Genomic DNA, 27,178 nt, shown 5'->3' with positions numbered 1-27,178 from the left:
TGGCTCACATCAGCATGACTGCATCGCAGCAGTCGCAGTTACCTCGGTCCGACCGTTGTGACGCCTATATTGGACAGTCCGTCACCGTCACTACTCCCGTTTTATAGCGAAAATGTTGTAGATGACCCAAAAAAAAAAAAAAAAAAAAACACCGACAAAAAGGCACGTTGGGCATCAAAGGGCAAAGGGGCAGGTGCTCCAGCACCCCCCTCTGCAGCAATTCGCAGTCCTCCATACATTTGCCTGGCTGCAGCCATTTGCGATTCTTTGTGAATAGGTCTTACTGAGTTAGGTGTCCTCACGAGGACTTTTAAGCTCTCCCAGACTTAGGAGCTACTTTTAGGCATAAAATACTTTGTGAATTACTCATATTTTAAAAAACTAGGAGTCCTAAATTTAAGACTGACACGCCCACTTTTTTTAGGAGTTGCTCCTAAATTCGGCCCTTAGGAGCTACTTTTAGCCTTAAGATTCTTTGTGAATACGGCCCCTGATCACATCACCCCGGTTCTTAAGACCTTACATTGGCTCCCAGTCAGCTACAGAATAGATTTTAAAGTTCTGCTACTGGTTTACAAATCACTAAATGGTTTAGGTCCAGAATATATGAATGACATGTTAGTAGAGTATAAACCCAGTAGAGCTCTGAGATCTACTGACTCAGGTCAGATAGTGGAGCTCAGAGTTCAGACCAGACATGGTGAAGCAGCATTTAGCTGTGATGCTGCTCACAAGTGGAACAAACTACCAGCAGAACTGAGATCAGCCCCAACTGTAAACACTTTTAAATCCAGGTTAAAAACATTTCTCTTTTCATGTGCTTATAGCTGAGAACTTAAAACTTTATCTTTTTTTTCTTTTCTTTTACTTTTATTTGCTCTTGCTTTTAACTCTGTTTTTAGTGTTTTGTTTGTTTTTATTCTGTCTTATGCTTCTTTTTTTTAAATGTTTTGTCTTTATGTAAAGCACATTGAGTTGCCTTGGTATGAAATGCGCTATATAAATAAAGATGCCTTGCCTTGCCTTCACATGTCAGAAACGTCCTCAGCAGTGATGACACTTGATTACATTTTGTCTGACAAAAGCTCTTTTGTTTACACATCATATTACTGCTTTACTCAGCTTCATCTCCGTTCAGCGATCTGACTGATTGACTGACTGTGTTTATTCAGCTGTTAGCTGTGACCGCCCAGTTGTACCTGAGACCGTTGGAGTACAAGATTTGCCAGAGGATGGAGGGCTCATAAGACCAGGCCACTCTCTCACATTCAGCTGTGACCGGCCGAGGACTCTGAGAGGACGAGGAAAGCTGACATGTGGGACCGATGGACAATGGGATCACGAAGTCCCCTCTTGTGAAGGTAAACCTTTTAAGACAAAAGACAATATACAGTGTTTGTGTGATACATTTTTTATTATTTTGGGAAATACTGTAATAAACATTACTTTTCTCACATTTTTTTTACGACTGCATGTTTTATCATATGGACATAAAGCCTATTTCAATTTCGCTAAACATTTCTGTCGAATAGCCTGAAAAGACACCTCATGTGAACTTGTGCTCATTCTTTTGTGGTTTTCCTTATTTCATCAGTCTTTATCTTTTCTTCGTAAAGTTAGGGTTACAATGGAGGCTTAGTAAGTGGTAGATTGTAATTGAGTAAAACCAGTGACAGGGACATGTCAGAAACGTCCTCAGCAGTGATGTCACTTGTTTATATTTTGTGTACCAAAAGCTCTTTTGTTTACACATCATATTACTGCTTTACTCAGCTTAATCCCCGTTCAGCGATCTGATTGACTGACTGTGTTTATTCAAAAGTTAGCTGTGACCGCCCTGTACCTGACAACGTTAGAGTACGTGGTTTACCAGAGGATGGAGGGCTCATAAGCCCTGGCCACTCCCTCACATTCAGCTGTGACCAGCCGAGGACTCTGAGAGGACGAGGAAAGCTGACATGTGGGACCAATGGAAAATGGGATCACCCAGTCCCCTCTTGTGCAGGTAAACCTTTTAAGACAATAGATAATATACAGTATTTGTGTGATACATTTTTAATATTTTGATTAATTTACATTACTTTTCTCACATGTTTTTATGACTGCATATATTATCATGTGGACATGAAGCTTATTTCAATTCCGCTAAACATTTCTGTCAAATAGCCTGAAAAGACACCTCATGTGATTTCATCTTTTCTTCTTGCATACATCATATTTGAAATTTTTTACATTCATTTTCATACAGAGATAAAATTATGAAAGATAGAATTGACTTGTGTGTTTATGCTGTATACAGCTATTTGCTAAAACTGAATCTCTCCTTGAGAACAGAAAGATGCCACGTCACAAGTTTACCACCCTCTCCTCCCCCTGATACAGGTGGAGGGGGATATCAGTCATTTTCTTTCGTCACAACTTGTTCATAATAATGATGATACTGCTCTACAGTCTCAGGGAATTTGCTGTTTCAGGGCGTTTTCTTAATTCATGTCAAAATTGTTATAACTCAGGATGTAGTGGTCTGTAAAGTCACATTAAATTTAACCCAGCTGCTTATTTGACATAGAGATAGAGAAAACTTTATTTATCCCCTAAGGCCAATTCCGTTTCTACAGTAGGCTACACCGTCATAGAGTCATTCATACAACATAAACTCATTAAAACTTACATGGAGATGTCATAAATGTTATGAATATAGAAATAGAAATATAGAAAAAACAAAACTCTAATGCCCTACATATTTCTGTTCAGAGTTGCATTCATTTTTCAAAAATTCTCAGTGGGGTTAAGGTCTGGACTCTGTGGTGACATTGGATCACATTTCTTCCTTGAAGATGATGGTTCCCCACTATCGTTCCAGTTCTTAATGATACGTTGGACAGTTCTTAACCCAATTTTCGTAGTCTCAGCAATCTTCTTAGATGTTTAATTTGCTTAATACGAAATAACGTTACAATGTTTGGTTGCGTTATCATTATTTTGCAGTAAACTATTTCCGTCACCTATGCAGCAATGTCACTTCCTCAATCCCCACTCTTATTTAGAAGATGCAGCGTGGTGGGTTAGCGTTAACCACAATTTAAGAAACAAAGTTAAGTCTGCCACAAAGAAAGGGAATGATGGCCGGGCAGCCGGGTATCGTCAAACCACTGAGACAGTCAGACGTGTGTGGGAAGCATGCACGCGCGTGTGTGTGACTAGCATGTGTGTATATTTGTTTGAGAGAGAGAGTGTAAAGTGGGTTTCTCCAAAATATCTGCTAAATATAGTGTCTGGGAACTGAGAATAAATATGTTGAGCAGCATCTTCCACGTCTGGAATGGATGTTTTCTTGAGTCTATAAGGTAATAATAATACAATAACAATAATCATGTTTGAATTGTAAAATGGGTTTGACTAAAAGAAAAATTTGGTTTGGTCTATACCAGTGGTTCCCAAACTTTTTTGTCTTGCGTACCCCCTGAGCCGTTTTGCCATACCACAAGTACCCCCTCCCTCATAAAGTGGTCATAACTTAACACAACTGATTAAGAAACGAAAATCATTTCAATTTCTCTCTTCAATTTGTACAAAGACATTTTACACATATTCTCCTGCAATTTAGTTGATTCTGGCTGGTGTTTGTTGTGGTCAAATGTGTCTTCACAGAGTTGTAGGATTGTCACAATACTAAAACCTTACCCAGAAACATTTTGAATATGACATCATATTCAATACAGCAGCAGTGCCTCTCAGCTTATTATTGCTCCATTATTTTATTTTTTATTATAATCAAAAGGACTTATAACAGATGTTTTTTTGTTTTTTTTATTGAATGAAAAGCTAACTAAGAGTTGTGCAATTCCAGCGGGCGGGGCTCCCCCCTCCCTCCTCTCTCACAACACACACAAACGTGCACGCAGACAGCGGAGAAAAAGAGAGGAGACGAGAGAGGAGTGTTGCCGTTAATATCGTCATTTTAAACTCTTAATTCACCCTACGTGCGTCTAGTTGTGTGTAACTCTGTTACTCACTCAGGTCCAAACACTCTGGAAGCTGCCTGCTCTCCTCTGCTCTGCCCTGCTCTGCCTGTCTGCTCGGCATGTGGGGGCGCGCTGTTAATATCGATACTTTTAGAAATCAGTCATGTATCCAGATGCGCCATTTTGCATCGATACTTTTGACAACTATACAAAGCTGTGCTACAGGTTGTTGTCTTCTGGGGGGGACTAGTTGTGGCGCACATACCATTTCAGTAATGGGTTTATGAAGTGACTCGGAATATCAACTTATTATCTTGGTAATAAATTAATTAATGTTTCTACGTACCCCTGCAATGTGCTCACGTACCCCTAGGGGTACGCGTACCACACTTTGGGAACCACTGGTCTATACTATACGAGGTAATTCTACTGTATTGACTGGGGTAAATAGAATTACATTACTAGAAAGAGATTAAAAACATTGAAACTAGACTAAAATGTCATACATTTCCGTCGATTAAAACTAGATGAAAATAGTTGTGGGTTATTCTGACTAAATTAAGACTAAAATACTCAGACTTTTAGTCGACTGAAACTTGACTGGAAATATTAAGAGTATGAATATGACTAAATTGAATAAAAACTAAAATGACATCAGTTTGACATGACTAGACTAAAACTGAAATTAAAACAGGCCGCCAAAAATAACACTACATCAGACCTAAAGGGCAACACATGATCTGTTCTTTGTAACTAAAGCAATAATAAACTTTTGTAATGTTTAGGCGCTGGCAACATTGCAGTGAAATGATTTGGGAAGTGATCATGTTTCTCAACACATTTAAGAAAACATGAGTACCGGTACTGAAAATATGAAGTTTCTGTGGAATTGTGTAGAGCAAAATAGATCCATGGATGTATTCAAGAGCTTTTCTGGGAATTTTCAGTTATATTCATTTTTGTTGTTGCTATTGTTTACATGTGCTGTAATGGCTGCATATTTGTGACTGTAAAATATTGTTTAACTACAGAAGATCAAAGTCAAAGCTCAGTGAAATGTAATGATTGCAACATAACACCTTGTACTCTGTCACTGACCACGTTCTGTAACACTTTTAGCTCCTCTAGGGTCGGGGTGTGGGAAACCACCTCCTCTTCAAGATGGAGACATCACAACTATTGCAAAACCTGGTTACAGGCACAATGAATGGGTTGAATACTCCTGCCTTAATCTCTACATTATGGAGGGTCGCGCCTTCAAAATATGCCAGAATGGAGAGTGGACTGGAGAGATGAGATGCCTCAGTAAGTTGCTTTCTGAGCGTTTCCATAGATAACACAGATTTTAGCTTCCAGTGTTGCAGTAACAAACCTACACGTTAAGTTAAAGTCAGGAAATTTCTTTTCAAATGTTGTGTTGCCTTACAAACACAAGTCATAATAATGCCGCCTGGGGATTTCCACTGGGTCTGTCAGCACCGTGGAACGGTTGTGCCATGGTTTTGCTCTGTCCTCTGCCCGGCGTCAATGCCCAACGGGCGCACCGCGGCAGCGTAGCACTGCCTTGCGAGCCAGCAGTATTCATGCGATAATCCTGAACATACGCGAGTCTGCGAGATCCCACAATAAACTGTAAGGAAACAACAACAACAAACAGCTTACTTTGCTTCTCCTGCAATTAAATGCCAGGCTTTGTCCTTTCTGCCATTGTCCTTATAAAAAGGATCTGTAGTGTCAACTTCAACTTCCATGATTAATCTCTCGTCGTCCATGGTGCCGAATCTCTGGGACCCTTTGTCCAATTGATTGTAATGTTGATGTGAATTTGTGATAGGCTATATCAGTGGTCCCCAAACTACGGCCCGCGTTCAAATTCCAACCGGCCCGCAGCCTCTGGAATTAAAAAAATCAATAATATGCGGCCCGCCAGCACGTACAACTTTTTTTTTTCAGCCGCGATATATTGCCATGTGCATGCCTGTTTGTTTTCCTCGTCTCTGGCATCCAAACAGGCTGAATGACAAGAGGCTTCACTCTGTGACTCGGTCTCAGCACCTGGGCGCGTTTGTTCCATAGCTGAATGAAATGAAGGGAGTGAAGCCTCTTGTCAGTCATCCAGGATCTTTGTCTCTGTGGGGGGAGGCGGGGCCGCTACCACACACACAGTGCAGCATGTGAGTCTGTGAGGAGCAACGCAAGGTAACGTCAGTTGCCATCTTGGCGACTTTCTCCCTAAATCTGGCGACTTTCCAACCCCTCTCATCGACTTTCTTTTTGACAAAAGCCACTAGCGACAAATCTAGCGACTTTTCCGGTGCTGTTACTGTTACAAACGCTTCTGGTTTGGAGACTCGGACGTGAAAGCACGTCATCACTGCTGTTTCCAATGAGCAGCGGTGCTGCCGTGAGCCCCCCGCCCCCGTCCCTACAGCCCCCACCGGCGGTGTCACGGAGCTGTCCCCGCTACAGAGACCCACTCCACGCCGCTGACACCCCCACCACACCCGTCTTGGAGCAACATACACAGCCTCAGTCACTACTTACCTCATCTACTGTGATGACACGGTCAATATCTATTCAAGTGCAGTTTTGTTGAGACTTGATAAGCCATTTTATTTATTGTTTTGGTTGTGTGTGGTTTTATATTTGAGTGCATCTTTTCTTAACAGAGACAGGGTCTATTCTTGTTTTTGGTTTGATTTTTATTCAAGTGCAATTTTTGATTTTTTAAAATAGCTATAATATAATATAAAATATAATAATGTTTCAAATTAACCTAGATATGTTTAAGCTTCCTTTTTTTCCAGACATTTATGTCATTTTATGTGGTCTTCAAATATGAAAAGCAGAGTGATTTTGGTAAAAACTTGTTTAGATTTATTTATCTATGTGAAGAAATGAAAAGAATTCCATTTGCAATGAAAAAAAAAGTATTAAATAGTTAATTTGCATTTAATGTTAATGGTTCAAAGGATGTCAGGCTGAATGGTCGGCCGACTCGGCCCCCACACATTTTTACTTCACCAAATCTGGCCCTCTTTGCAAAAAGTTTGGGGACCCCTGGGCTATATGAACTGCGTAGTGTGTTTTATTTTGAAAGGGGGTGGAAGAGTATTACTTTGATTCAGTGTCGGATTTCCTGTCTGGTGCAATCTGCTCTGTTGAGCTTCACGCGATTTAGCAACGGCCTCTTCAAAAATAAAAATGCTACCGATTGATAGGCACTGTGGCACGGAGAGACGCTGCTGGGACGCTCCTGAAATGTGCCGTGCTGTACCCAGTGGAAATTTAACATGCATAATCAATACAGAGAGACAGACAGTGGGTCTCCCATGTGGATGTCTTACCTAAAGATAAGTGTATTGTGTTCATGATTTTTCCATCTGCAATTTAAATTTATTTATTTCAATGTCAAGCATATTTTTTATATGCTTAGACTAAGTAATATATACAAATAGGCTAGTATACTGTACAGTCATTCCTGATATTAACAAACTGTTGTGTGTCTGTCATCTCTTGCAGAACCCTGCACTGTGGATGAAGACCTCATGAACGCTCGTAATATTGATTTCAGCTATTCTCCTGAAGATAAGTTGTATGCAAAACATGGTCAGCCAATCGAGTTCAGGTGTACCAGAGGAAGACATGATCGCAGAGTGGCAATGCGCCAGACATGTCATGATGGTGTGATTGACCTGCCAAACTGCGTTTAAAGAGCTTTAGTGAACTGAAAGTGACCAAATATGAGTTGTGATTGATGATTAACAGGGCTAGGAGTGTGTGTGGTCTTTTTCTTAATAAAACATGCGTTCACTGTTTTATACCTTCGTACTTGGAATTCTTCTGTATGAAAATTAAGCTGTTGTGAAAACTGTCTGCAGCTTTTATCCTACGACCATTTATATAATTCATGTTCCTTGGTGGAAATGTGCTTAATAAAAGTAAACTTTGATTAATTTATCAGATTGTGGTTAATTCTACCTGTCTACTGGAATTGTCATTGAGTTACACTTGCTGTATAATAAACCTGGAAGCATGCTGCCATCACCTATGATGCTTAAGGGAGACACACCTCAAACTTATCAGACTTTTGGAAACTGTTGGGAAATGACATCCTGTTATTTTCTACACAGTTGCACAAAGTACATTTTCAATCAGCATGAAGAGAACATATTCATATTGCATGTAACTAATTATTCTTTACTGCTGATGCAAATGTGCACACTAAACCTACTGGATCTGCAAAATATTTTTTATTTTTGCATATTTGTTTTTACATCTCAGAGTGATTGGATATGATTAGAGAAAAACTTTGTCCCTGGTTAAAGCATAAGGCTGGTCAAATATGTCATAGTTATAGACTTTCCTACCATGTTTTCTAATATGACAGCTGATGATAGATTGAAATATATCTGGATCACAGGCATCTTACATTGCTGTGATGATTGGAGACATGTACAGTTTCATCATATACAGTATCGGGATATAGTTTAACCCTAGGCACTGTGCCTGGGGTTAAAGTGCTACCATTTATATTATCTATATATAGTTCCTGACTGGAAAAAATGTATATAAATAAAAACAAACTTTGATTTACCTGATTGTGGTTATTACTACCTGCCTACTGGGATTGTCATTGAGTCATCCTTGCTGTGTTTTAAACCTAGAAGCATGCTGCCCATTACTTATGATGCTTTGTGGAGAAGCAAGACTTTTACAAGCTTTTGGGAATAATACCCTGTTATTTTCAAGAAGATATATTTGAAATCCACGAAAGTAGCTCAAATTGCACTTAGGATAAAGAGAAAATATTGATATTGCAAGTAACTGTAGTAATTATTTACTGCTAAATCCATCTAATCATACTTAACATACTGTCTGCAAAATATTCAATGTTTTTGTATGGCGCCTAATAACAGTTTGAAAAAAATCTGAATTATCTATTGCTTTTTTTTTGGGACATTTTACGGTGTTGTGATCATAGATTGTTTACATTTCCTTCCACCAATAGTAAACGGACTGGAGAGATGAGATACCTTGGCAAGTTACAAGTCACATTACACTTGGAATGGATGATTTCAGTTTAATATTAAGAAACCGTCTATTAGTTATTTAGGGCATAATTACACAAACATGGTTGACCAAAAAGGGCCTGTAGTGGGACAGTTGGTGTGGGAGACACTTTGAAGTCCGATGTCTGAACCAATTCTTTGTCAGTATCTGTTGCAATGATATCTTCTCTTTTATTTTTAGATGGAATAACAATACTTTTAAATAACAGTAAAAATTTGTCAGGGTTGTGTGAGGACTTTGGTACAGAACAAAATGCACTTTAAGTGCTGTTATCAAGGCCAAAGGTACAGGCAGGGCATTATATTTGAAAAGTATATGATGAGGTATTCTTGTCCTTGTACCAGGGGTTATTGTTACCAAGGATACGGAAATAAAAGTAGCGAAGCTCCGGACAGAGTTGCGGTGATTGTATCCACTTTATGAAACATTATGAAAACACATGAGTCTATCACAACAGATTTTCCGGGATCGATCAAATCCATTGGATCACCACGCTGATTATCCATACCAGAGGTAGGCTGCCGGTTCTCACAGCCCGGACTTCTGCCAATAGTTTTTTTTTTTTTTTTTTTTTGGAGGGTGTGTGTGTGTGTGCGCCGAGCGGACCCGTCTAGAGAGACACACGTCTATATGGGACAGGCTTTTATTTAATTTAGAACAAACCTTTATATGCTCAGCAAAGATGGAAAATATAGGATATAGTCTAATATAATAAAATGGTTCTGTTGTTTGGCCACTGTTTAAAAGAGTCAGAATATAAGGAAAGAATCGTATCCAGAGCAGCATCATTTACAAGTTTAATCAGCACCAATTAAACTTCTTCTAAATAAACGTAAACATTCAATAACTCGGGTAGGGTCGGACCGCAGGCTTCTTTTTTTTTCTTCATCACAGGAGAAATAAGGCGTGCGCTGCGCTCACCTCGCTACTCTCTGCGGTGCTCTGGTTGTGATTTGTCTGCTGCCTTGAATCCGCCTTTTATACGTGCGCGTTCACAGATTCACAGGCATGACGTATTGATAAACAATGCACTTGATAGACTCACGAATTCAAATCGAAATGCAGCAGTTATCGGCAGCAGTGAAGGTGTGTGTGGTGGTGACTTGGCTCTTAAAAACACAGATACAACAAAAAATGCCCCTCAATTACTGAGATGCAGATTCGCACGGGACTAGTTTTACCACGGGACGTCGGTCTTTGGTGAAATATAGTAGGTAATTTGCGGGGGAATTTTTATTTACTTTTTTACTGACATGGCGCATTCGCACGGGATTAAGATCACAGACGTCCTCCGCAATTATTACAAATTACCAGAGGTCCCCAGGTAATACTAATTCCGTGCGAATAGGGCTTTATTGACCTAAAATTTCCCCATCTTTTGCAGGACCCTGCACTGTGGATTGAGAAATGATAAACAACCGTAATATTTGAATGAAATAAGAAATTTAGCTCTAAGACTGAGTTTGTGTGTGCTACAGGGAGACTTGTCAACACAGTGGAAAAGTTTCAGCTTTGTAAAGATGGTGTGACCACTCTGCCTAGTTGCCAGTAACTGGAAATCATGTGATGTCTGACCAAACATGTAAATTATTAACAAGAATAAATAGTCAGACCTCTTATAAAGTACAGTTACTAACTTATCATCTGTGCATCGATGTTAAAATAAAAGTCAGTCTAGTGTTCAGTCTATTTCCTTCTTCCACAGTTACATCTACATTATGACAGAAAACACATTCATGTTTCCTTGTAATCACCTGCTTAAGGTGGAGTCAACACTAGTGTGGATTGTTGGTCAGTCAGTCATGCACGGTATGATGACCATCTGAGATTTCCAACTACAAGTAAACTGACTTTCTGGAAGGGCAACTCCCAGCTCTGTTGTGGCATGCCCCATCTCACATTAAGAAACTTTTCCTATAATGGGGTATTTTTTGTTGTATTGGTGATTCTACTCTCTACCAAAGGATCTGAATGTCTCCTCTACCTGAGCCCAGAGCTATGGAGGTATAAACTACAGAGAGTAATAATGAATTAGAAGTCCACGTTCAGCACATGTTAATGAACTTGAGGTCAAGCATACTTACTGGTTGGACAAACAAGTGAATGATTAACCCGATTAAGTGAGAAAGACAAGTATTATCACTGACTGCAATCATCTACAAAATAAAGGAGTGTCATGCTGTTCGCACACATTATATAGTAGGCACAGTGCCAAATTAAAGGGAACGTAGTTGTATAGTTCTTGACTGTTAGATGTGATTATATAAAGCTCTGGTGAGGAATTGTAGGTTTGTTGTAGCTTCTTCTGTGTGCATTTATTTTATGTTGTGCATGCAGTGTGACTTCCAGTCATTCTAGATCTAAGGAAGTTACTATTTCATTCTGTCAAATGCACGGTATTAGAAAAGTAGGACATAATCATCTTTGCACTACATACAACTTTTTTCAATGTGTTCTGGTCACGGGTGAAGAGAGGGAGGGATTTGGGAGAGTTGCCCATGTTCCTTAGACTGTTTTTATGTCCAATTTGTGCATTTGTTCTGTGCAGAAATACTTTGATCTGCGAGGGGGAAACCAGTACCAGAGGCAAATCCCTAAATGCTGCAATTTCTAGATGTTCACAATGAGACTTGTTCACCTTCTTTGGTTTTCTGTTCTGTTGATGAACATCGATGGATCTTTACAACAAACTGGTAGGTTAGCTTATTTTAAAAGTAAAGTTTTTTCTGTAATAAAGGGGAAAATGCCAGAGAGGTGCAAATAATGTTATTTGTGAGTTGTGACTGCCAACACACATTGACAATTTGAGGTATAAAACAATCATTTGACCTCTGGCTGAGGAGGGTATTCTAGATACCCATGTTCTCCAACTTGAGGACTGAGGACAACCTGAGGCTTTTACAGTAGGCCTAAATAGCCTTGCTACCCCCAAGCCTGACATGAGCCAGGTCTAAGAATAAAAAGGTTCTCTGTTGTTTTGAGACAAAGAATTTAGTTGTTTGCCCATTGCTGTCTTGCCCATTGCTGCTTGGTGACCCAGAGGAAGCTTCCTTTGGCAGTGTGCTTCGATTTTTTCAAGCCCAGCAGTCAAATCCTGTCTGGGGCACAAGAAATCTTTTGTAATGAGAATGGAGAATGGAGTGACCAAGCTCCAAAATGCACAGGTACAACAAGCTGAAAGGACAAATAATCAGGAAAAGCTGCTATAGCCACTGTTAGCCGCTACCAATCAATTTTATCACCTTAACAAGCAAAACAAAATAGTTAGAGACTACCTCCTCGTTTAAGTTTGAATTCACACCACAGTTTACTGCACGTGGACTTAAGCAAATAATTGATGATTATGTTAAATGTACTGTGGCATGTGCCCTAGATATCTATCACAAACTTGCCCAGATTAAACCCAACCCACATGAGGTCAATCAGTGATAAATGTTCATTTGGATTTTCATAAAGTTGAGGTTGTTTTTTTCTTCATCAGGGTTTAAATGTACAGTCCCAGTGATTGAGAATGGATTTGTGCCTGGAGATCGTCAAGAGTACGATCAAGATGATATCCTGGATTATCAATGCGTTCCTGGCCATGGTCGCATTGATTTTAGACCGTCAACATGTACAAAACTAGGAATTAGAGCAGAATGGAGTCCCACACCTGTTTGTGAACGTAAACTCAGTAATCCAGACTTTATTGTTTGCATCACCCATACAGGTGGAAATTGTTATACACAAGATTGTCATGGTTGTCTTGTTACTACAGACTAAAGGAAAATGTGTTTTATTTCTCAACAAATGCTGACAGATCATGTAAACCGTTGGTCAATATGTTATGATCGTTACCAAGTACAAGTATTTCTATTACTTGAGATGAACCAATCTCTCTTGTTTAAGGGATCATGGGCTCTAATTTGGTAGACTAGGTGCAGGCGAGGCGCATCTGCCCTGCGCCTCGCCTTCGCTTCGCCAACGGGGAGTGGCCAGGAGCAGATTGCGATTTTGCTTCGAGACGCAGCGGAGCGCATCCCGCCTACTTCCCTCCCACCGGCGCAAATGGCATAGAGGGTGGAGAGAAGGCGAGGAGTGGGTTTGACACAGCCGAGTCAGATCTTCACCAATCAAATGAGCTCCTCTCCTCGCCTTTAAATCCGCCGCGCGCGCAAGGCGGACGTTTGATTTCACCGTGGAAGAGAAGATTTGAATCAGCACATACAGATTACAGCATACACATTCAGCACATCTACAGTATATCGATTGTCCCGTCACACTGATGACAGATCAAAGGCTGCACAGATGAAAGATGAGGATGGATTACTGCTGTGTTGACACTACACGATTATCTGCTATATTTATGTATTTACTTATTGATTTATTGAGCCGCATCGTCACGCGACCATAACAAATAAAACTGAAAACAAATAAACTATCATTTCTCACAGCAAACCACAATCAGCCTGGCATAGTGCTCATAGTGAGCACATATTAACATCTCCCCTCTCAGGTAAATTCTAAAGAAAAAAGAAAAAGAGAGACGCTCCGCGATGCATCCATTACGCACAGCTGTTTGTGCACACGTGTTTAAATATAGGTTACTAAATATGAGTGTCTTTATTAATGGAAAAGGGGTGTGTGTGTTTTGTTTTTTGTTTTTTTTTACTGGGCAACAGCTCTCAATCTGTCAGAGCAAGTGAGACGGGAGGAAACTGATGTTCTGGTCCGGTCCAAGCTGGCAGTGTCAGGTCACGCGAACAGACCTCACGGGCTGATGGTGCAAAAGTAGTCTGGGAGGGAGGAGGTTATGATGTTTGCTCTGACAGATTGCTGTTGCCCAGTAAAAAAAAACAAAAAACAAAACACACACAGCCCTTTTCCATTAATAAAGACACTCATATTTAGTAACCTATATTTAAACACGTGTGCACAAACAGCTGTGCGTAATGGATGCATCGCGGAGCGTCTCTCTTTTTCTTTTTTCTTTAGAATTTACCTGAGAGGGGAGATGTTAATATCTGCTCACTATGAGCACTATGCCAGGCTGATTGTGGTTTGCTGTGAGAGATGATAGTTTATTTGTTTTCAGTTGTATTTGTTATGGTCGCGTGACGATGCGGCGCTGGCCCCTAATAAATCAATAAGTAAATAAATAAATAAATAGCTGATCATCTGCAACGGCACAGTGTGTAGTGTCAACACCTGCTCTTGGGACATCCACGGCTGTCTCAGTCCCTCCCTGGTTTCATCTGTGTTAATTCAGTCAGGCTGAGTTTCCATTACGCAAGCCTTTGATGGTCATCAGTGTGACGGGACAATCTATATAGATATAGGTGTATGTGCTGATTCAGATACAATAAATAGGGGTTATTGTGATGATGATTATTATTATTATTATTATTATTATTAATTGCATTTAAATGTGCCTGGAAGTGTGGAAATCTGCCTGTGAGGTCTTGGTGACGTGTCTGCACTGCGCGCTGGGCAGTCAAATTGCCACTGCGCTGGCTGCGCTTCGCCTTGCGCTGACATTAGACCAGGTTGGAGCTGGCGAGCTTTCGGCGCACTCTCCGCGCGGTCTATCGGCAACAAATTGTCACTGCGCCACGGCGAATCTGTCGACACCTCCCCCTGCTGCGCGACCACTCCCATCTCAGCGCACAGCAGTCCACCAATTTACCGAATCCGCTGCGCACCTTGTTGCACTGGAGGAAAATGCCACTGCGCCAGCTGCGTCAGGGCTCGCTTCGCTGCGCCCCCGTGAGTTGCGCCAAGAAATTAGGGCCCATGAGCTTAACCGGTGTATAGCACACGTGACCACCAAGCAGCAGCGATTAGTTGAAGCAAATGTAAGCAACCGCCTCCCGGAAGCAAACGAATCCCTATGGCTCGTGTTCAGACGCTATATGAAATGTAATGAAGTAAGCGGCTGATGCATCAGGCTAGTGTCTCCCAGCTTATTATTGTTCCAATATTTTATTTTTATTATAATCAAAGGGACTTATAACAGATGTTTGTTTTTGTTTTTTTAATTAAATGAAAAGCTAACTAAGAGTTGTGCAATTCCAGCGTGTTGCTATTGTTTTATTACATTCATTACAATGCATCTCCTCTCCTCTGACGGGCGGGGCTCCCCCCTCCCCCCTCCCTCCTCTCTCACAACACACACGTGCACGCAGACAGCGGAGAAAAAGAGAGGAGACGAGAGAGGAGTGTTGCCGTTAATATCGCCGTTTTAAACTTTTAGGGCTAAATTCACCCTACGTGCGTCTAGTTCTGTGTAACTACTCACTCAGGTCCAAACGCTCTGGACGCTGCCTGCTCTGCTCTGCTCTCCTCTGCTCTGCTCTGCCTGTCGAGTGCGCGCGCCGGGCGCTGTGGGGGCGCGCTGTTAATATCGATACTTTAGAAACCAGTAATGTATCCAGATGCGCCGTTTTGCATCGATACTTTTGACAACTATACAAAGCTGTGCTACAGGTTGTTGTCTTCTGGGGGGAACTAGTTGTGGCGCACGTACCATTTCAGTAATGGGCTTATGAAGTGACTCGGAATATCAACTTATCATCTTGGTAATAAATTAATTAATGTTTCTACGTACCCCCTGCAATGCGCTCACGTACCCCTAGGGGTACGCGTACCACACTTTGGGAACCACTGGTTTACAAGAATATCTGAAACTGAATGTGGACATTTGGTTTTACATTGCTACGTTAAGTAACAAGTCTATTTGTTTGTTATTGTACCAACTCTAGAGGAAAGTGATTGTGGACCACTTCCTGCGATTCCTAATATGGAAGTGTCATCTCAACAAAGTAATCATAGTGATGGTTCTAGCGTCCTAATTCGTTGTAAGGAAGGATACTCCTCTGAGGTTCAACACTTAAGATGCATTGAAGGAGAATGGCATCCAAACAATACGTCATTGTGTACACGTGAGTTCTCCTCAGTCTTATTTATCAGATGTTGAAAATGAAAATGTTATGAGGTATATCTTAATGCTGAATGTGCTCTGATCTTTTGCAGCTACTGCCAAACACTGTGGCCCCCCACCTCAAGTTGAAAATGCTGCTCCTACGGCGTTGTACCAAAAGGAATACACTTCTGGTTCTAAAATAACATATGACTGCCGTTATCATCACACTATGGATGGAGGCCCTACAATTACATGCAACAATGGAGAATGGGAAAATAGCAGCAGAATTAGATGCACACGTACGTACATTCAGAAGCATTTGAAATTGCTTCAGATATTATATAAGACACAATTTTACTGATTGTTGTTGTCAGTGGCACATCAGAGGAGTGAGGAAAATACATGTCAGTTCAATTTCATTCAAACCTGACTTTGTGAAAACTGCAGCAGTTCTGATGCAGCAGTACTTTGAATGAAGAACTTTTGCTCATTTACATTATGTTGATATTGCGTTGCTATACATGAGTCACATTGAATATTTGATTACAACATATATAGGTTATAACAACATTAAAGGGATATTCAGTTGACGCAGAAAGTTGCTGCATAAAGTATAACTGGTGAGTTGTGTTTTTGTCTCTTTTCAATAGAAACCAGACAAAGCTAACAGATGTTTGATGCCTTGTATTATGTGCTGGGACCCTGTTTGTACTGTTGACAAAGTTTGGTGTTGTTCTGAGCATTATTTGTGGCTTTGTGATCGCGGTTTGCATGTGGAGAAAGAGACTGTGCTGTTTGTTATCGTGCGGCCTTTGCTAAAGTTGCTACAAATAGAGAAGCTAGCGGTTGGCAGACTTGATATCTTGAGGTGGGGTCTTCGGTCACGGTGCGTTAGACCATGGATTAAATTTACCCCAGAATATCCCTTTACATGTTTTCATCTCTTTCAGGTATTACAACTCACTGTCCTCGCGCACCTAAAGTTGAACATGCTGAACTAATCTCAACAAACAGTCAATCAGCAAACTATGGCTGTCTGGAACATTATACTTCAGATAGAGACCCCAAGATTATGTGCAACAATGGAGAATGGGGAGAGAGGACGTTTGAGTGTACACGTATGTATATCCACAAGCATTTTACAAAAGCCAACAACAATTTTTCAAGATTAAAGGACAATTCCAGGCAAATTCAACCTGGGGTATAGTTTCACAATATTTTAGGTCTAAAAGAATGAATCTGAAGATTTTCCTTTTAATGTCTCAGGTTATGCAGTGGTTCTGTCCATGCATTGCCACTGCGTATAATGGGAGCAGACAGATCTTAGGCTGTTTAGGCTGACTTAAGCAGACTTTGTATTACAGCTCCATTTACATACATGCTGGCTTTTTTGAAGAAAACAAACACCTCATTGTGTGTTTGAATAGCCATCTGACATTTTCTGTGGAATTAAAATGTGGTTTTGTGGGATGTAAACAGCCTAAGATCCATCTGCTCCCATTATACACTGCTGTGGCGACATGGTGACAGACAGAAGTACTGCATAACTGGAGCAATTAAAAAGATTCAGATTCATTCTTTTAGACCTAAAATCTAAGAAAACTAGAGCACCAGGTTGAATTTGCCTGGAATTGCCCTTTAGGAATGTAAAGGGAGAACAATGAATTGTTGGTTTTGTTTTCAGTCGTCCACGGCACTACTTAAATATGTGTGGCTGTGTTTACAAGCTATTCTTCAAATGTTATTCTGTGTGTCAGCAAGAGTAAACGTAGTTTACCAAAGGTGTACATATTCAGAACATGCTAAGGGAGTTATGATACTCATGCCCAAAGCTTTTAAAACATAATTTGGATCAATCACTTGGTTTGAGTTAATACATATTAGAACAATCAATTACATTTTGTCTAATACTGAAAAAATAAAACGCCGATTTATATGAATAGGCAGTATATGTTCTAGATTACAATTTTACATTAATGCAAAAGGTGTAAGAAAAGACCTATTGTGTATAAAATTCATTTTAAAATCCACCCTAACCAATTCATCTTCACTTGTGGGACAATTTCAAAACAGCTCTTTTGTGGTGTACAAGATAAAACAGCTTCTGATATTATATACCCGTTGGAATATCATAAAAAAAACTACTATTAGTACTACTACTGCACTAGATAACCAGTAATGCTATCTTGTTGCAAAATTATCCCCCAGAAGCAATGTGAATGGACTATAGTGTTTTCTCTCGATAGCGTAGCACACAGAATCTCACAAACTTCAATAGCCCTGCACTGGGATGGGATTCAGTGAGAAGACCAAAAAAAACAATGGCAATCTAATAATAACAGTGGGCTAATAATAATGATAATGTTTTAATATTACTATCATTGTCACTGTAGCAAATCTACATTAAACATTCAATCAAAAATTAAATTACATAATGTAAAAGAAAATAATACTGTTTACGATGTCATGTAACTGAACTTCTGTAAATTGTCAGCTCAGTGACGTTACAGGGACTCTCAGTGGAATTATGCCCCAGGTTAGTAAAGTTAGGGTTACAATGGAGGCTTAGTAAGTGGTACATTTGGTAAGTAGTGTCCTTAAATTCAGTAAAACAAGTGACAGTGACATGATGTCAGAAACGTCCTCAGCAGTGATGACACTTGATTACATTTTGTCTGACAAAAGCTCTTTTGTTTACACATCATATTACTGCTTTACTCAGCTTAATCCCCGTTCAGCGATCTAACTGACTGACTGTGTTTATTCAAAAGTTAGCTGTGTCCGCCCAGTTGTACCTGACAACGTTAGAGTACAAGGTTTACCAGAGGATGGAGGGCTCATAAGACCAGGCCACTCCCTCACATTCAGCTGTGACCAGCCGAGGACTCGGAGAGGACGTGAAAAGCTGACATGTGGGACCAATGGACAATGGGATCACCAAGTCCCCTCTTGCGCAGGTAAACCTTTTATATAATATACAGTATTTGTGTGATACATTTTTATTATTTTGGGAAATACTGTAATAGACATTACTTTTCTCACACTTTTTTATGACTGCATGCATTATCATGTGGACATAAAGGCTATTTCCTTATTTCATCTGTCTTTATCTTTTCTTCTTAAATCAAATTTGCAATTTTTTTTTTACATTCATTTTCATACATAGATAAAATTATGAAAGATAGAATCGACGTGTGTGTTTATGCTGTATACAGCTATTTGCTAAAACTGAATCTCAACAGAAAGATGTCACATCACAAGTTTACCACCCACTCCTCCCCCTGATACAGGTGGAGGGGGATATGAGTTATTTTCTTTTGTCACAACTTGTTCAAAATAATGATGATGACGATTCACTGCTCTACAGTCTCAGGGAATTTGCTGTTTCGGGGTGTTTTCTTAATTCATGTCAAAATTGTTATAACTCAGGATGTAGTGGTCTGTAAAGTCACATTAAATTTAACCCAGCTGCTTATTTGACATAGAGATAGAGAAAACTTTATTTATCCCCTAAGGCCAATTCCGTTTCTACAGTAGGCTACACCGTCATAGAGTCATTCATACAACATAAACGCATTAAAACTTACATGGAGATGTCATAAATGTTATGAATATAGAAAAAACAAAACTCTAATGCCCCACATATTTCTGTTCAGAGTTGTATTAATTTTTCAAAAATTCTCAGTGGGGTTAAGGTCTGGACTCTGTGGTGACATTGGATCACATTTCTTCCTTGAAAATGATGGTTCCCCACTATTGTTCCAGTTTTTAATGATACGTTGGACAGTTCTTAACCCAATTTTCGTAGTCTCAGCAATCTTCTTAGATGTTTAATTTGCTTAATACGAAATAACGTTACAATGTTTGGTTGCGTTATTATTTTGCAGTAAACTATTTCTGTCACCTATGCAGCAATGTCACCTCCTCAATCCCCACTCTTATTTAGAAGATGCAGCGTGGTGGGTTAGCGTTAACCACAATTTAAGAAACAAAGTTAAGTCTGCCACAAAGAAAGGGAATGATGGCCTGGCAGCCGGGTATCATCAAACCACTGAGACAGTCAGACGTGTGTGGCTAGCATGCACGCACGTGTGTGTGTGTGACTAGCATGTGTGTGTATTTGTGAGAGAGAGAGTGTAAAGTGGGTTCTCCAAAATATCTGCTAAATATAGTGTCTGGGAACTGAAAATAAATATGTTGAGCAGCATCTTCCACGTCTGGAATGGATGTTTTCTTGAGTCTATAAGGTAATAATAATAATAATAATAATAATAATAATAATAATAATAATAATAATAATAATGTTTGAATTGTAAAATGGGTTTGACTAAAAGAAAAAATTGGTTTGGTCTATACGATACGAGGTAATTCTACTGTATTGACTGGCGTAAATAGAATTACATTACTAGAAAGAGATTAAAAACATTGAAACTAGACTAAAATGTCATACATTTCCGTCGATTAAAACTAGATGAAAATAGTTGTGGGTTATTCTGACTAAAATAAGACTAAAATGCTCAGACTTTTAGTCGACTGAAACTTGACTAGAAAAATTAAGAGTATGAATATGAATAAATTTAATAAAAACTAAAATGACATCAGTTTGACATGACTAGACTAAAACTGAAATTATAACAGGCCGCCAAAAATAACACTACATCAGACCTAAAGGGCAACACATGATCTGTTCTTTGTAACTAAAGCAATAATAAACTTTTGTAATGTTTAGGCGCTGGCAACATTGCAGTGAAATGATTTGGGAAGTGATCATGTTTCTCAACACATTTAAGAAAACATGAGTACCGGTACTGAAAATATGAAGTTTCTGTGGAATTGTGTAGAGCAAAATAGATCCATGGATGTATTCAAGAGCTTTTCAGTTATATTCATTTTTGTTGTTGCTATTGTTTACATGTGCTGAAATGGCTGCATATTTGTGACTGTAAAATATTGTTTAACTACAGAAGATCAAAGTCAAAGCTCAGTGAAATGTAATGATTGCAACATAACACCTCGTACTCTGTCACTGACCACGTTCTGTAACACTTTTAGCTCCTCCAGGGTCGGGGTGTGGGAAACCACCTCCTCTTCAAGATGGAGACATCACAACGATTGCAAATAATGAGTACAGACACAATGAAAGGGTTGAATACTCCTGCTTTAATCTCTACACTATGGAGGGTGGCCCCTTCAAAACATGCAAAAATGGGGAGTGGACTGGAGAGATGAGATGCCTCCGTAAGTTGCTTTCTGAACGTTTTCATAGATAACACAGATTTTAGCTTCCAGTGTTGCAGTAACAAACCTACATGTTAAGTTAAAGGAATAGTTCACTCAAAATTGAAATTTCACTCATTATCTACTCACCCACATGTCGACTAAGGGCTGGGAGAAGTTTCAGAGTTATCCGTGGCTTCTCTGAGTTAGAGGGGGTCTCGGCATCAGTGCGATTACTGACGCTGGCGCAAATCGCGCGAGATTTGGACGGACCAGGAAGAGGAGCTTCTGCTGCAAACAAGCTTGAAATATAGACTTATTTAATTTTTTTCGGTACAATTTCGCATTTCGGGGCTTCAATACAAGACGGACATTACATACGAGCAGCATGGAGGTATTTGGATGTTTTTTGGTGTGTCTTTTTGTTACGAAGACAGTTGGTATCCATTTGCAACCGTTACATTGACATGCACTGCTACGCCGAGACCCCCTGTAACTCAGAGAAGACGGATAACTCTGAAACTTCTCCCAGCTCTTAGTCAACATGAGATTGAGTAGATAATGAGTGCAATTTGAATTTTGGGTGAACTATTCTTTTAAAGTCAGGAAATGTATTTTCGAATGTTGTGTTGCCTTAAAAACACAAGTCATGCAAAATGCCCCCAAGACAGCATGTAAAATCAATACAGAGAGACAGACAATTAGTCTCTCATGTGGAAGTCTTACCTGAAGAGAAGTGTATTATGTTCATGATTTATTTTTCCATCTGCAATTTGATTTATTGATTTCAATGTCAAGCTTTTTTTTTTATATATATACTTAAGACTAAACAAAAGATACAGTATACTGTACAGTCATTCCTGATATTAACAGGAATGTGTCTGTCATCTTTTGCAGAACCCTGCACTGTGGATGAAGAACTCATGAACGGTCATAATATTCAGTTCAGGTATTCTCACCAAGAGAAGCTGTATGTAACTCATCATGAGCTAATCGAGTTCAGTTGTACCAGAGGAAGACATGATGGCAGATTGCCAATGCGTCCGACGTGTAATAATGGTGTGATTGACCTGCCAACCTGCTATTAAAGAGCTTTAGTGAACTGATAGTGACAAATATGAGTTGTGATTGATGATTAACTGGGCGAGGCGTGTTGGTGGTCTTTATACCTTTGTACTTGGAATTCTTCTGTATGAAAATTAGGCTGTTGTGAAAACCGTCTGCAGCTTTCATCTTTCTATAATTCATGTTCCTGGGTGGAAATGTACTCAATAAAAGTAAACTTTGATTCATCAGATTGTGGTTACTTCTACCTGTCTACTGGAATTGTCACTGAGTCACACTTGCTGTATTACCTGAATGTACCTATGAAGGGATTTATCAGACTTTTGGAAACTTTTGGTAAATGACATCCTGTTATTTTCTACACAGTTGCACAAAGTCTCTCGTAAAAGGTCTTTACAACACAAAAACATGATTTGAAGCGTTTGGTTAACAAAATAATAATATATATTGTTGTGTACAAGCAGCAAAATGGAAAACTCCTTGTTATAATCCAGTTTAGAGAAAAGTAAAATGTTCTCTAGAGGAACTTTGGACGCTATAAACTGTGACCCAGCCTTAGCTCAAACAGCTTACCCACCTGCTGTGCAGAATCAATGTCTGACTTGCAATGCTGTTCTGTAATGGCCATGACTATTCAATACATAAAGTGAGAGTAAATTCTGGAGAATGACAGTGCTATTACTGTTAAACTGAATTAATCTAAATGTATTTGTATTTCTACTGTATGTTATTACTGTAATTATGTTAGTAAATGTAGCCTCCTTGCTTACTACTGCTGACAGTGATGCAATGATTCCGTACAAATTTTTACAACACAAAAACAAAGCAAGGCAAGTCTGACACTTGGAGAAGCCTATAAAACGACATGTTTGACGTGTGTGACACGTTGCGGTTGCGGGCAGTAATAGTAAGAAATTCAGCGGGAGTGGGCAGGAGCGGGATGAGATGAAACATTCAGCACATGTTAATAAACTTGCGGTCAAGCATACTTTGGTTAACGGGATGTGAGCTGGTTGGACAAACAAGTGAATGATTAACCTGATAAAGTGAGGAAGACAAGTACTATCACCAACTGCAATTATCTGCAACAATTTAAAAAATAAAGAGCTCCATGCTGTTTGCACAAATTATATGGTAGACATATAGTGCCAAATTAAAGGGAATGTAGCTGTATAGTTCTTGACTGTTAGATGCGATTATCTTTTGCCTTTACTCATAAAAAGAAGTGGTGAGGAATCATAGGTTTGTTTTACCTTCTTCTGCGTGCATTTATTTTCTGTTGTGCATACAATGTGATTTCTAGTCATTCTATACATAAGGAACTTACTGTTTCATTCTGTAATTGTCTGTAGAGTATTAGAAAAGTAAATGAGAACAAGTTGTACTTCTTCTCACTACATACAACTTTATGTCATTGTTTTCTGGTAGGTTTATATTTTATATGTTGAGAGGGAGTTGAAGGGAGGGAGGGATTTGGGAAAGGTGCCCATGTTCCTTTGACTGTTTTCATTGCCAAGTTGTGCATTTGTTCTGTGCAGAAATACTTTGATCTGATCTCTGCAAGGGGAAAACCAGAAGGAATTTCCTAAATACTGAAATTGCAACGTTCACAATGAGACTCATTCACCTTCTTTGGCTTTTTATTCTGTTGATGAATGTGGATGAATCTTTACAGCAAACTGGTAAGTTTGACATACACCTATTTTAGCTGCAAACGTATGCCAAGCTTTTTCTGTAATCAAGAGTAACATGTACTAATTAATCTGGAATTTTTATTCCAATTGCTTGTCAAATCGTTACAGAGAAAGTCTATATAAATCATCTTCAAATGCCAGAGAGGTGCAAAAGAAGGTAATTTGTCTCAAGGTAGAAGCATTGACAAAGTTTCACCCTAGAGGAGACTGCCAACACACTTGAGGTACAAAATAATCATTTGACCATTATTTGTATAAACATTTTGATGGCAGCTGGCTAAGGAGGGTATTCCAGACAGTCATCTCCCCAGGAATGTTTTCCAACGTGTCCTGGTGGATTCTGAGGCATTCCCAGGGTAGGGTGTAGGGCTCCAAATAGTTGTGGGTGTTTTCTCCCTCTAGAAAATATCCCTTGGGTTTTCCCCCTCTGGAAAAGATAGCACCTCCCCAAGAAAGCCTCCAAAGAAAGATAGACCTGTGTCTATTTCACCTCAGTTGGCTCCTTTCAACGTGAAGGACAAGCATTAAGATATCTCATTCTGGACACCTATTCATGGCCTCAGAATTCAAAGTGCTTACCGGTACTCTCGTCGTGGCCGCTTCACATCTGGTCAATGACGAACAGAAGTGCATCATCTACAACCCCCCCATCATCTACAATTCAAATTGTTCTTTGCACCACTCATGCATACTCATCCATTACCGACCTTTGCAAAATCTGCTTTTGGATTGTTGTACTACGCAGCTACAATATGCAAAGAAATGAAACTCCACAGGCTTTTGACAAACTGTATCCATGGATGCAAGATATGGTGGTTCATCAACATGTGAAGATGATTATCAATTATATTTTATAGTATTTGAGATAAACAAGTCTCTCTCTCCTACCCTAGAGATTATATGTGATCGAAAGGACCCACATGTGTATTACTGGGATGCCTACTCAGGACAAAATATAACATTGGATGAGACAGTAGGTTATTTGTGTAAGCCGGGCTACACAAGCACAGATGGCGCCACCTGGGCCACCTGCACCAGGGATGGGTGGAGGCCAAATCCACTCTGTCAAGGTACTGGAACATCCATCATCATTATATTTTTAATATATTGTGCTCTATGGTGTTAATTGCAACAGTGAGCATTTGTGTTTGCAAAAAAAAAAAAAAAAGGAAATCCATAAATTATGTATCACGTCGCCTGATATTCTATAATTCTGAAATGAAAAGTGAGTGTCACTGCTGACAGTGATGCAATGATTGTGTACAATTTTTTTTTCAGAAATAACATGTGAGAGGCATGATTTCCCAATTGCAGACATTGTGAACTATAAGCAAAAATACAATTACCATGAACGGGCCAATTATCTCTGCAAGAATGGTTACGAAGGACGTTTTTATCTGACCTGTGGTGAAAATGGTTGGGACGGAAATCCACAATGTAGAGGTAAGAAAATAACAAAAATGCAGCATTTTGTTTATATTAATTGTTTAAGTTTTGTTTTTTTCAATTTTTTTTTTTAATTCTAGTTTTATGTGCATGTATTTAAAATACATTATAAGAAATGGAAATAAGCACATTGCTTGGAAATAATCAGTCAAATGTTTTATATAGGCATATCTTCCAAAATGGACAAAGCCATAAAAAGAAGACTTATTTTTACTATTATGTCAAATTTAACATAAATTGTAATGCAATAACGGATGTTATATGTAATTGCTTTACATTTAAATCTATACACTTTTTTCCACATGATTTTCTATCCTAAGCTAAATGTAGGTCCTGCTTGCCAGTCACCAGTCTCTACATTTCTTTTTTTCCCCCTCCTTTTCCCCAGAGGTAACGTGCAACAGAAAATATTTCCCAAATTCAGACATTGATGGAAACATTCAGTCACTATACAAGTACAATGAGCAGGTTGAATATGTCTGCAAGGATGGTTATGAGGGGCATTTTTCTCTAACCTGTGGACAAAAAGGTTGGGTTGGGTTACCGCAATGTACAGGTAAGAAAACATAGATACAGTCACTTCCAAAAATTGTAAAACAGGAGTCAATGAATAACTATGAGTAAAAAGAACAAACAATCCATCCCATCTGTTGGAGCAAAAAGTTATTTTGTAAAAACTACGAGTATTATTCTACTATTGCGTTACTTTAATGGAGACTTGAACTTTAGTGAATCTATGCAATTTGTCCGGTAAAAAAGCATACATGTATTCTATTTTCTTTGTTTAAATGGTACAAGTTTACATTTGTAAAGGATTGGCAAATATTCTAAATCAATGCACTTATTCTGGACCACTAGAGGAAACAAAGGGCAGTACTTCTTGAAGGCATGAAATAGTTTCACAATAATTGTGAATTTATAAACACTTGAAAGGAAGGGTCTTTCAATGTATGATCAGACCAAGACCGGTCCCGAGTAATGACTACTGTCAGTTATTTGATTTTCCCTGTTGCATGTAAACTGGGACAAAGACTTTCAGAGTCTGAAGAGACCCTCAAGACGAGCTTTGAGCATAGCTCAACTTACCTGTGTATATGATTTGTAACATTTATAATTTGTAATATCTGATAGCTAAGGCTATCATTAAAGTAATGATATGTATAAAGTATATTTCAAAGTATTGCTTGAGAATTATTTTTCACAATTTTTATTAATTTCTTTCAGAGAGACCATGTAAAAAACCTAACATCAGTAATGCATACATTACACGTAATGAGAAGATAAGTTACAACCACCATGAAAGAGTCCAATTTGCATGCAGAAACAACAGTAAAAGACGTTTTACCGTTGTCTGTGGTCAAGGTAATTGGACTGGGATTCAGAGCTGTACAGGTAAGATCATACAACAAATGCAATGCTGTGAACTCTGAAAACGACATTGTCACTTTGGTAGGCTGCTGGATCAGTGAAATTGACTTTCATCCATGTGGTTAATAAACTGAAGGCAAGGCAAAAGTCAATAAAATGTAGTTAGTGCCTAACTAGAATTGTAAGATTTACAAAAAGTAATGTGATGAGAATGTGTTGTCTTATCTGGATGTCATTTTCTTCTCGCTCTTTCCTTCATACAGCATGTCCACCACCCAAAGTTCCACATGGATTTATAGTTGGCCCTTACAATGATACACTGTACTTCACCTGTGAAGAGGGCTATAAGCTTGTGACCAAAAGCTGGTGGGGGGAAGCTACATGTAATGATGGAGTGTGGTCTGGACTTAAACAGTGCATTGGTAATGAATATTTAATGCCTTACAAGT

At 39.2% G+C, this 27,178-nt stretch overlaps 1 protein-coding gene and 1 long non-coding RNA gene across 6 annotated transcripts in view; both read left to right on the top strand.

Moving 5' to 3' along the window:
* Nucleotides 1-27,151, top strand: part of LOC310984919 (complement factor H-like) — an 89,634-nt gene extending 62,483 nt beyond the window's left edge. For 4 of the 5 annotated variants that reach the window (XR_014595332.1, XR_014595333.1, XR_014595334.1 and 1 more), the window contains 10 exons: nucleotides 1,823-2,005; nucleotides 18,711-18,896; nucleotides 20,992-21,177; nucleotides 22,054-22,557; nucleotides 23,760-23,903; nucleotides 24,809-24,985; nucleotides 25,194-25,358; nucleotides 25,750-25,917; nucleotides 26,586-26,753; nucleotides 26,993-27,151. Coding sequence is in view for 1 of the 5 variants with exons in the window: in XM_083970297.1 (XP_083826423.1) it covers nucleotides 1,823-2,005; nucleotides 5,085-5,270; nucleotides 7,488-7,678 (560 nt within the window). In the remaining 4 variants the exon portion in view is untranslated. Of the gene's footprint in view, nucleotides 1-1,822; nucleotides 2,006-5,084; nucleotides 5,271-7,487; nucleotides 7,993-18,710; nucleotides 18,897-20,991; nucleotides 21,178-22,053; nucleotides 22,558-23,759; nucleotides 23,904-24,808; nucleotides 24,986-25,193; nucleotides 25,359-25,749; nucleotides 25,918-26,585; nucleotides 26,754-26,992 lie in introns of those variants that run through there. The other variant, XM_083970297.1, reaches the window with a different exon arrangement.
* On the top strand, nucleotides 11,578-13,467 carry LOC310984965. Its single transcript, XR_014595341.1, has 3 exons — nucleotides 11,578-11,731; nucleotides 12,520-12,702; nucleotides 12,903-13,467. It is a non-coding gene; the product is annotated as an uncharacterized lncRNA (long non-coding RNA).
* Nucleotides 27,152-27,178: the final 27 nt, after the last annotated feature.

The sequence above is a fragment of the Trachurus trachurus genome (assembly GCF_905171665.1).
Source record: "Trachurus trachurus genome assembly, chromosome: 4".
In the NCBI taxonomy this organism is placed as follows: domain Eukaryota; kingdom Metazoa; phylum Chordata; class Actinopteri; order Carangiformes; family Carangidae; genus Trachurus; species Trachurus trachurus.
This window is presented reverse-complemented; position numbering and strand designations above follow the sequence as displayed.